The 11,294-nt window shown below is 33.3% G+C and overlaps 1 protein-coding gene across 1 annotated transcript; it reads left to right on the forward strand.

Moving 5' to 3' along the window:
- The first annotated feature begins 273 nt into the window (after window positions 1-273).
- Window positions 274-9,122, forward strand: LOC142354297 (SITS-binding protein-like). Its single transcript, XM_075406560.1, has 3 exons — window positions 274-766; window positions 4,810-5,120; window positions 8,947-9,122. Exons 1-3 carry the CDS (start codon window positions 399-401, stop codon window positions 9,087-9,089), a joined length of 822 nt encoding a protein of 273 aa, XP_075262675.1. The 5' UTR covers window positions 274-398; the 3' UTR covers window positions 9,090-9,122.
- Window positions 9,123-11,294: the final 2,172 nt, after the last annotated feature.

Below are 11,294 nucleotides of genomic sequence, written 5' to 3' on the forward strand. Positions count from 1 at the left end.
ACTGGATTCGAACCAGTATCTCTTAGTTGCAAACCTAGTCCGACGAAGTCGTTTCAAACTCGCGCAATTCGGACACTTCTTACCACCAATTTACTTGCCTTATCTTGTTCCTCGAGGCTTCATCTCTCTAACCAAGTATACATTGAACAAGTAGAGCTTCTTGTGAAGCTATGTTAGGCTTATAAGATGCAAATTTTTTGTTGAGTTTTTTGTCTCTCAGCCTTCTTACTTTTAACACAACAAATTCCGCCCTTTTCTTAGGAACCAACAATGGCTACTGGCTTCAAGATTACAATGAAAACGCGCCGGCTCTTAGCGTACTTGAAAACGTGAAAACATTCCTGGATCCTACAAATTCCGAAGCTCTCGACTGGTACCAAAATCTTCTTTCAGGCAGTATGGCAAAACTTAAAGCAGCCGGAGCTGTCATCAGCACGGATACAGTTTCAAAGTTACCCAATGAATTCAAAAGTAAAACCGAAATCGGCTATCCCTACCAAGTGATTGAAAAATTCAGTACAGAAGTTTTGGCTATGTTGGAAACGAACAATTCATCTTCTAATTTTACACTTTTAACTTCTGTACCGGAATCAAAAACTGGGAATGCGTGTATTGTTCTGGATAATCTGCAGTTTACATGGGAAGGATTGAACAGTTTGATGCCCCAAATCCAGTCTTTGGCAATTAGAGGTCAAAAGTGCTTTTTGCCTCCTGCAATTGATTTTTCATCGAAATCGCCTGGAGTTGGAACTGAACTCTTCAAAAGGTAAGATTTATAATCAACTCGCTAATTTTTGATAGAAAAGACTTATTTGATAGAATAGCTTCTTTCAAGAATCGGAAAAATTTTAGCTTGGCCCTCCCCAGTCAAATATAATATTGTTTTGGTGTTCATGAAATTCGTTTGGGGTATTTTTACCAGCGCACCCCACCATAACTTCAGCCGCAAAAATTCATTTTACTGTTTATCAAAACGTCCGAAATGTTCATTGGTCTGTACACGTTCGTTATGTTTGATTATGGAATATAATCGAAAGCAACCATAAGTCATCAAAAACAAGAAGGCGCGTTAATGTCCGTTCGCAAATGATGTTCCGACCCGAGCTCATCCGCATTTTTGACTTAATTGTCAACCAAATGAAGAGATAATCAAAAATAGATGTTTGAGTTTAAAAAATTGCTACACAACCAAACTACTAATTAAATTACATATTGTACTATTTCATCTTAATTGTACTGAAAGACCAAAAAGTTCACTGGCGCCTGATTTAAAAATCATAGGGTTCTGTTATTAAGCGAATGTGCTAAAAGAAGAGAAAAAGAAACACAAATCTTTACCACTCACAAAAATTATGAGAACGCATATTGTCTGACAAACAAAACATCAGCGCGACATAATAACAATAGACACTATAATTTATGAATTACAAGGAATTGAATGGGACCTCTCAATGATGAGAATAAGATACAAGTTGACAAAAACAACAAAAACTGAAGAGTTCAAAAAATTTTGAAAACAATCAATATCTTAAACTTTAAGACTAATCGCTATAATCTGAACTTATTGAGCACAATCATTCATTCAAACCCTAAATAGAATCATAGGAGACCTCTCAGCATTTTATGACTACATGAAAAATTAAAAAAACAAGCAAAAATCCCAAAGTCGAAAAAATAATTGAGAAGTGTCGACGAAAATTTTCTAAAAAACTGAAAATAAACTTTTCAGTTTAAGTTTTCAATTTTTAAATAATTATTTTAACATCATTGGGATAAAGCTTTTTAAAAATCTGACTTCAAAAAACCAGAATATATGAACAAATGTCCTAAAACCACGAAACGTTTGAGAAAACAAGTAGTATCATTGCCATGAATTTCAATGGCTTTCAACTGGAGCCAATAACTGGGCCATATCTTGACCGATGGGAGGACAATGTCGTTTTTCAATTATATGTCATCAATAACACATAACACTAAGTCTTATGATTATGCAAAACAACAACAAACACTGGCAAAGACCAAAAATTCTATAGCAAAGTGCAAAAAAAAATTGTCGAAGCCTTTTAAACCATAAACTTTTCTCTGAAGATTTTTTTATATGATCCATTGAACGTTTTTTCTTAGCCAACTGAAACATTGAGATTTGGGATAAAGTTATTTATGAAAAAAATATCTAAAAAGTAAATGGAATTTATGAAAACTTGTGGCATCGAAGTCATAGAATGAATGGTTAGAAATTAAAACCGCTAACCAGATTAAATGTGTTTGCAAGATAGAGTCAAAAGTCCTGTCATTAATAAGTCTGACTAATTGTTCACAAAAATAAATTTAGGATTGGTTAATGTTCAAAAAATAAGTTCAAAAAACTAGTTTCAATCTCTTAACAGCTATTAGCTGTCCAATCAAAGCCCTCGATAGGTTCATTTAGTGCTCATTGAATAGCTTAATGTACATTTAGCCAACACGTGTATGCCATAGGAGTACCAAAGTTTAGTAAAATCTCAAAAAGAAAAACAGAACTTCAAGGAAAATTACGAAAATTTTTTGTTCATTGCGTATTATTTGACCGTAAATGAAGTTTGACATTAACGGGATCTTGATATTAAAGTTAACTAGTCTCTAAGTGACCTAAGGAACCAATAGAACTTCAAAAATTTTTCTAAAAAATCAGTTGTCAAATTGATATCTTTTTTATAATAAAGATTCCTATGAGACAAAAACTAACATTTTTATCGCCTTTTGTCTATTAGAAAAACTAAAAGTGATTCATTTTGTAGCCCGAAAGGTATTTTTGGATTAATATTTTTATAGAAAATATTTAATATGAACAAAAAATACGCTAAAGTCAGCAAAATCATGCCAAATATCTCATGTTCACACAAAATTTTAAATCTCGATGACTTCTCGAAAGAAGTCCCAAAAATCTTTTTATTTTCGAATTCTACGCTGGACTAATTTTTTAATGAAACCACTCACTTTCTCTGCGATGAATATATCGATCGGCCAAAATTAACCGAACCGATGAAAATCCCAATTGACTATATAGTTCCTCACTCCCATAAGTGGGGTCGAAACAGTAAATAAATTAAAAACAAAGTATTAGCCATGCTTTTAGGAGTTAAGAACAGGCGTACAAATTTGTTGATTCTGCCCTAGTCGAGAAATAATCGGTTTTTAAACAGAAGAATTTGAATATCTTAGGGGTTTTAAAAGCAGTTTAGTCCAGCAGTTGGATCAAAAACCCGCCAGCAAGTTCGGTTTAAAACGTAACTAACCGTCCAAAACTTTGATTTTAACGACAAGAAAGTATGCCAAAACTCAGTCGATGTAAATTTATCAGTAAAATTCTCATCAATTTTCATGAAGTGTGTTAAGTTTTTGAATTAAGAGAAAAACAAGAAACTGATTGTTCAATTAGTTTCGTAACGAGCTGAAGAAAAATTTTCACTGATTTTGCCCAATTTTTCGCAATTTTTCTTTAAGAAAAACGTTTGAAAATTCGGCTAAAATGCTATCAAAACGAATCACTACACTACAAACATCAAATCTAAATTTCCTACGGAAAAAACAGACAATTTTGTTTGTCTAAAACCAAACACCGACGATCTCTTACGTTCAAAAACTGATCATACCGAATCTTCCAAAACAGAACAAACAGAATCTCTCTTGCTTCCAAAACTTACGATACCAATCTCTCACGTTCGAAACCGACAATACCAGACAAATCGAACGTATCGAGGCTTTCTTACTTTTGAAACCGAACATACCGAAGATTTCTTCCAAATTTTTGTCATTTTTGTTGGGTCTTCTCAACAAGGGTGTTGTTTATAATAATAAAAATGTTGAAAAAACCAATCTTAGAAAAGCGTGTCGGTGGAAAATCAAATTAAAGTTTATGAGACATTTCTTGAAATAATTTTTGAAATCTCGTTCGTCAGGCAGTTCGGGATCCAAAATCGGAAAGTCATTCCAGATCACTGTTTCACTATAAGATATGGATATTTGGCTAAACTTCGATTCGATTCTCGTCTTCAACAGGTGAGGTCCGAGTGTACTTCTCATTGCAGGAGATTGTTTAAATCGATGAAATTATCGGTTTATAATCGATTTTATTGTTAACTAGGAAAAAATTTACAAAAGAGAACTCTGAGACAAAAAACGCCAATTTGAAATAATTTCAATCAATTTTTTTTTCAAAATTAAATCCATTAACAATTTCTTCTGTCTTCAGTGTATATTTTTAGTCCAAAAGTGTTGTAACGATTCACTTCGCGTGACATAACGATTTATGTCAATATCATTTCTGATCTGTCGCTGTTCAAACTTGATAGCATCCCAGTTTCCGGACTTGCTAGATTAAATTGTGCTGGTTTGCTAGCACTGGATTTCAGCTTCACCATTCTTAATTTTAGTTAAACATTACAGACATGAAAATTAGTATCTGGTAAGTAAGTTACTAACTCTATCTTTTCTATCGTTTCTGCCGTAGATGATTAAATTAATCTTTTTCATTTCTGTATACTGAGAAAACTGCCCATAATTGTACCGCAAAAATCGGATCTATTCTGTTTCGCCAAGCCCCCCCCCCCCCCACCCAGTGTTTTTACGCCCCCCAGTTACAAACTAAGCTGGGGGGGGCAAAGGGCAAAACAGAATATATCCCAAAAATCTTTTCAACAAAATTGAGTGAAAATATTTTTTGGAGTTTGAAACGTTTAATTTTAGCTTTTTGTTTCTTTTAAAAAGGACACAGATTTTTTTTTCTGCAAACACAGAAATTTTGTGCTACCAACTTCTAATAAATTTCAGGTGGATGCAAGTTCTAGTACACTTCGAGACCTTAGTCATGGACTCAAAGCTACTCTCAAATCTGAACTCCAATCAAATTGAATCTCTTCTCAGTCTAATCGAGTACAGAAACAAATTCGTGGTGTCTGAGCTCAAATTCGCCAACTCCCAAACGTCGCCTTATGATTCGATAATTCGACCTCTTTGGTTTGACTACCCGGATGATGAGAAGGCTATAATGATCAGCGATGAAATTCTGATTGGTTCGCATTTTCTTCTGGCACCAATTTTGGAGCCAGGAGTCTTGGAGAGAGATGTTTATTTGCCCAGAGGTAAGGGAATGCTGTTTCCAGTTAACATTCTGTCCAAAAAAAACACAATTGAGCCTCATTAAGTTGCAAAAGTTACATTTTTATTTTTTCAGACTATTTTGGCTTTTCGTGGACAAAACAGTGACAATATATACATTTCCACATATTTTCATTTAACATCACCCCAGATTGCGATTGCTCACCTTAGACGAAACTTTGAAAACTTACTAAGACTTAAACGCTGCCGTAGAAAACTTACAAAACTTTGTACGGCTCCGTATAAGGCCGTAATAAATTTTCTATGGCACTGTAACCAATTGATGTAATTACCGATTTCTAAAGTCGGGCAACATGGGCATTGTTATCCACAATGAAAAAGCTCTATGTTAACCTAACCGTGGTGAAATCAGACGGAAAAATCTTAAATGCAGTCACTTGTATTGGTCGATAACATACAATTGAGCACGATTTCGAGCATTTAATTAGCCTGAAGCTTCATTGTTTGAATGTTATCATTAGTTACTTGCGACCTAATTTAAAGACTATATTAATCTTGGGGAACGTGATGTGGTTAATCGTGAAATAGCTAATTGTCTTTTTAGTTAACTATTAATATTTCAAGGAATATTTTTGTCGTCAATCACCGATTGAGTTTTCTTTCATTTCGCTAGAATTGACATTATTTTAGTTATTACGGTGTTCCAATTCTTTTTAAACTCTGGATAATGTTAGCTTAACCCTAATCATTTCAGCCCGATTATATCACTCCCGATTTACATCACTATCGATTCACCCCCCCCCCCCCCCCCCCCGTATTTTTGGTACTATTAACATTTTCTCTGGAATCATTAAGTCATTTCTTAGAGGCCAGTGGAATATGATATCAAATTATCACAAACGAACCTGGGATTAATTTATCCGCTTAAGTATGAGAGAACATGCTGGTTATGCCGACTGCTATTTTTAGGAGGAAATATTTGGTTGAGGTAAAAATTTAACAATAAATCCAAGCAGGAACAATTTTTGCATGTTTTTTCATTCTGAGAATCAATAAGCAAAGCTAGATAAAAAGATCTGCCAAAGTTTTTGGTATTTTTTTGCGGATAAATTGTTTCAACAAAATGAACCTAGTTTTGTTTCACATGTCAATACCAAAAGTTTGTTCTTTTAAAAATTATAAAAATTTATGAAAATGATGCTTTTTTGTATAAGCAACCTATATCACTTAAAAAGTTTTAATTTCAATTTGTTTGAGTTTCAGAATCTTCAAACGAAGAACAGAATGCGTTCTGAGTGTTGCTATAATTTGCTCTGGCAATTTAAGTTTTCACCGTCCAGTGGATATTTTTTAGAGATATCAGAGAAATTCTAACAAATATATTTTTGTAGTTTTTCATTTTTTGGAGTTGTTCTCTTTAATTTTCTCAAAAAATTTTGTTTTTAACTTTTAAAAGGCCCCTAAGTATTAAAATAGCTTCAGAATTTAACAACTAACTGGTCGTTGATTTCCATTTCATGGGGTCAAATATAATACTCAGGGGCTTAACTTTGCTTTGTTTCTTTCCTCAGTAGCTCACCAGCTAAAATATCAACAAAGTGCGGCTGAAATTCAATTAATAGCACTTTTTATATCAGGACTAATAATAATTCACCGTTTTTCTTTTTAATAACTGTACATCTTAGTTTCTTGAGCAAATACAAACTCAATTTGACTTTAGATATGTATTTTCAAAGAAAACTGAACAAACAAATAATACCTTTAATAAAATTGACGGCTAACATAATCGTTTTCTAGGGCACAAGTTTTGTTTCGTTTGCTAATCTGGTAAAACTTTTCTTGACCACTATGGAAGACAGTTGAAACCTGCAATAATAGCCCAGATTTGCCAAGACTGGCCAAAAGACCTCATCTTTCCCGGGAACTCATTATTTTTTGTTCAAACATGGAAATTAATAATGTAGCCGAAAGTTTAAAGTTTACATGCCTTCACAATAATCAGGAATATTTATTGAAATAATCAAAATTATACATTAATCTTCTGGTTATTAATTGATGTTAACCATTAAGCTGTTCGTTCCACTATATATATAAATAAGACATGAATGATCCTAACTGTCTATCTATTGGAAAATTTTCATGCTGACGTTGCAAAAATATTTAAAGTTTTTTTGTTTCGTAAGAGTTTTGTTCTCCGTCGCTCTTTTTTTAAAGGGTAACCTATTCCATCTTTGTATGCTCTTCAAAAATCTTTTACTCGGCTGAGTATACTTTTGCGTTCTTATTATCAGCTGTTTTGTCCGTTTATTCTTTTTTAACTGTAGTCGGTTTGCACATTTTTTAATTGTATCTGATACTAACCTCTGATTCAAGTCTGTGTGGAGTTTCAATACACTAAAATTTGAAATAATCGATTCAGCTGGTAGGATATGCAATTTGAGAAGGATATCACAACAATGATCGAATTATCGCACATATAACACACTTTTTTGCCCCAAAAAATATGTCGATTTATACGCTGTATGTTTTTGGCTCACAATGTTTGTAAATAAACTCCACTGACTGACAAATGAGACAGCACTAAAGATTTGAAAACTTGCAGCCTTACTTCCAAAGGTATGTGGTTTCTTACCAGATATAGTGAGCGAATGGTGGCCAACATTTTTTTTATTAAAACTACATTTAGATGTGATTTAAATGTCAATTATGAGTCAAGGCGTATTCCTAGATTTTTAATAGCCACCCTCATCTTCTCGGCTATCTCCTCATCTATTATAGCGCTCCTATTTTTTTACGGCTATCTCCTCATCTATTATAGCGCTCCTATTAGTTCAAAGAATTTGAATTGTAATGGGGCGCTGTCTTTTTTTTAAGATCTGTTCACACATTTTCATGATTTTTGAAGTCAAATTGGAGTGGTGATTTCGGTCACGCCGAAACAGGAAGTGGAGCGAAAAAGCGAGTGGTTTTGCGGCGTGAAACTTTTTCACTCTAAATTTAAAGTAGAGTGGGAAATTGGCGTTTGAACAAAAATTGGCTTCCTCGCTAGTGGTTTTTTCTGATTGGGTCTGATTTTTTTCTGATTTTCGGATCGGATTTTTTTTCTAAATGGTTTTCCCAATCCATTCATAGTCCTTTCTAGGTCTAGTTTTCTGTTTAGTCAATGAAAATTCTTTGAATTGTACTTCAGGACTTGACCTGCTATGTTTTTTTACTTAATCGAATAAAAAATGTTTCGCTTTACCTCATTTTGCCGCTTTTTCAGAATTTTGCGTGATATCTTTATGATTTTTGTAGGCTAGTTTCTCTCTTCTCTCATTCTGCTAAAAGTGAATTTGAACATCAGTTGCTCAGCAAATCAATTCAAAATGAACAGAGTCCAACCCATAAAGCCCAATTTTAGATGCTTGCTATTTGAACGTCGTTCCTATAAGTATTAGTTACATCTCTAATGCTTATTGGTATTGATAGTAGCCCCTGTAGCCTCTCTCTAAGAAACAGAAGTACGTTATGTTCAACTACGAAATGCCATCAGAATAAATCGGACTTAAAAAATGTTTTTGTACAAAAATCTCTTTTTTTTTCAATATCTTCTATTCTTTCAACCCCAATCATGCTTATTGGAATCAACGGCCGCTTTTTTCCGGCAATCTGGTATGTTTTTAATGTTGTTAATTTTCAGTTAAAAGTATTTTAACGGGTATGTTTTTAATTTTCAGTTAAAAGTAACTTTTGGTTCTAATTCGTCCCTGGTAGAAAAATAAAGTAGTTCTGTTTTGTCAGCATTCAAAGTGAGTTGATTTTCGCTGGCAGAAATGGTTTTAGAAATGTTGTAAATATTTTGTTTAGGTAGTAACTGGAAATATTGTCCCAATGGAGTTTGTACAGCCATTGTATATGAAGGAGGAAGCACCAATCAGATCAAGACTGGGTCTGATGACGTCATCATCTTATTCGAAGTGTGCAAATATTGTGCTGTTAATAACTTATAAGAAACACATAACAAAAAAGTTTGTATCACATAATTTCTTTTATAATAAAACAAATTGTTAATAAAGTTTCTAATAGAGATTTGTCAATGTCAAATAAAAAGAAAATGGCAAAAAGAAAAAAAATGACTGACTAATGGGACGAACTGCTCTCGATCCACAGGCAGTGACTTATTATAGTTTGATTCAGTTTTGGGGAGAGAAGCGGCCGCAGTTTGTTTTTTTTGGCGGTAGTGGGGGGGGGGGGGTGGGGTTAAATTCACAACGTGACTTCCAATGACGATTTTATAGATTATTACAGGCTTAAAAATTAAAACAATAATGTTGCAATTTTGTTAGTAATGGAACGATTTGTAATCCGCAACAGAATGTGAAAGAAGTAAAGATTATTGACATTAATCAAAATTGACAATAATCAGGAAGTTTTGGTAGCATTTCGAACCTTTTCATCAGTAACTAGATGTAACCTCTTCATAAGGCCAACTAGATTTTTTTCAACTGTTACGCGAATTTAGCACATTGAGTGATATTTTGCCCATTGCATTGTTCTCTGCATTTACTCTCAAGCCTATCGCTGCAGTCAGTTTTGAGTTTTTCAATGAGAATTGAGGAGATAGTTAGAAAAGTTGTAGAAAAGTTGTAGAAAAGTTGTATCTTATCAATTTTTTGAAGCCTTTTTTTAAGATTCAGTTGTAATTTTTTCGGCTAAATTGTTTTTTTTTTTCAATTACATTAAACAACAATTGTACCTTTCGAAATATTTTTGACCGTTTGGAGCAAATTAAACTTGAAGTAAACCGTAGCTATCTACTGAGGAAGGTTCGATAGTGGTTTTTAGAGCAATTCGTTCGTGGTTATTCGGTTATGTTTAATAGTTTCCCACAATAATTAATATACTTTAAAAAATTTAATGGTCTCTTAACTAATGGAAGAAACTTGAAGTTTTGCTGGGGCAGACATTGTCGTTTTTTTTGTTTTGTCTTTTGAGTTTAAAAATGCTAAATAGTGTGTATCTTTGAAATCCTTCGAGAATCAAGGGTTTGAGAACAACACAGGAATATATCGTTTCAGAGAAATACGTTCCAACGTTTTGAAATAATTTTCTGCAGCCTCATGACTAAATATTTTTGATTTTGAGGTTTGTTCTCACTTTAGGTGGTCGTTTGCTGAATAAAATCTAACCATTGCACTACCTTTTGTGAAGTGCTATTTTAATGACGACGGCACAAATGGAAAAGTTTTAAAAAAATTTAATCAGGTTTTCAAATTTCCTTCCCCGTCTTCTGTTTCAAAACTAGAAACTATAAGGGTAGTTTAGAGATATTTTTTGTTAAAGTGTAGTTGGCTTGTGCTTAAGTTAATTTCTGCTTTGAATCAACTCCAAAATATTCAGGCACGGTTTTCTATTATGTGTTTGCCCAATGTTGAGACTTTGAGCTTCCAAAATAGGATAAATGGTTGAAGCACAGTGGAGTTAAACTGCATTAGAGTCTAGAGTCCCTTAGCAGACCTCTCTAGCATAGCTTATTCATACATAGCTTATTCTTATCTTATTCATTTTATTTAGAAGGCCTAAATATGAGTCCAACTTTTTGGTAGTCTTGAACACGAAATTCGCAACTTTTTAAGTCATTTTTCTTCAGGCTCTTGCTAAATGGTTGTTCAATTGATTCACTGGGGTCTTGCTCAAGCACATGAAAATACCCTCTAACATCAAAAACATATACGTATGTATTGTGCATTGCTGATGCAAAATGAGGACTGTGCGTGGGTTATTGTGTCATTTTTAGCAGAACTACTTTAACTGGCAACATGACTCTAATTCCAAGATTTTTAGCAAATTGATTTATTTTAACATCATTAATTAACAGATTATCAATTAGTTTTTACATTTTTCAAATCATCTGCTTTTGTCGTGATGTTGTCTTTTAAACTCAAGTTGACAAAAAGTTTATTCTGATCTTTCATATATTTGTTTGTAGATTTATTCCTTACACTATGGATTTTGAAGAGAAAACACCAAACACGCTTGATGAATCTTTGGTAACTTTTGTTGATTTCAAATATTTTGACGTTGTCTTTTAAACTCAAGTTGACAAAAAATTTATTCTGATCTTTCAAATATTTGTTTGTAAATTTATTCCTTACACTATTGATTTTGAAGACAAAACACCAAACACGCTTGATGAATCTTTGGTAACTTTTGTT

The sequence above is a fragment of the Convolutriloba macropyga genome, chromosome 15 (assembly GCF_964194025.1).
Source record: "Convolutriloba macropyga chromosome 15, txConMacr16.3, whole genome shotgun sequence".
NCBI classification, from domain to species: Eukaryota; Metazoa; Xenacoelomorpha; order Acoela; family Convolutidae; genus Convolutriloba; species Convolutriloba macropyga.

Bases quoted from the DNA above. Each gene is read 5' to 3' on its own strand.
- LOC142354297 (XM_075406560.1), top strand. From the start codon at position 399: ATGGCAAAACTTAAAGCAGCCGGAGCTGTCATCAGCACGGATACAGTT. The intron at 767-4,809 runs GTAAGATTTATA...AATAAATTTCAG, and splicing joins GGAACTGAACTCTTCAAAAG to GTGGATGCAAGTTCTAGTAC. The intron at 5,121-8,946 runs GTAAGGGAATGC...TATTTTGTTTAG, and splicing joins AGATGTTTATTTGCCCAGAG to GTAGTAACTGGAAATATTGT.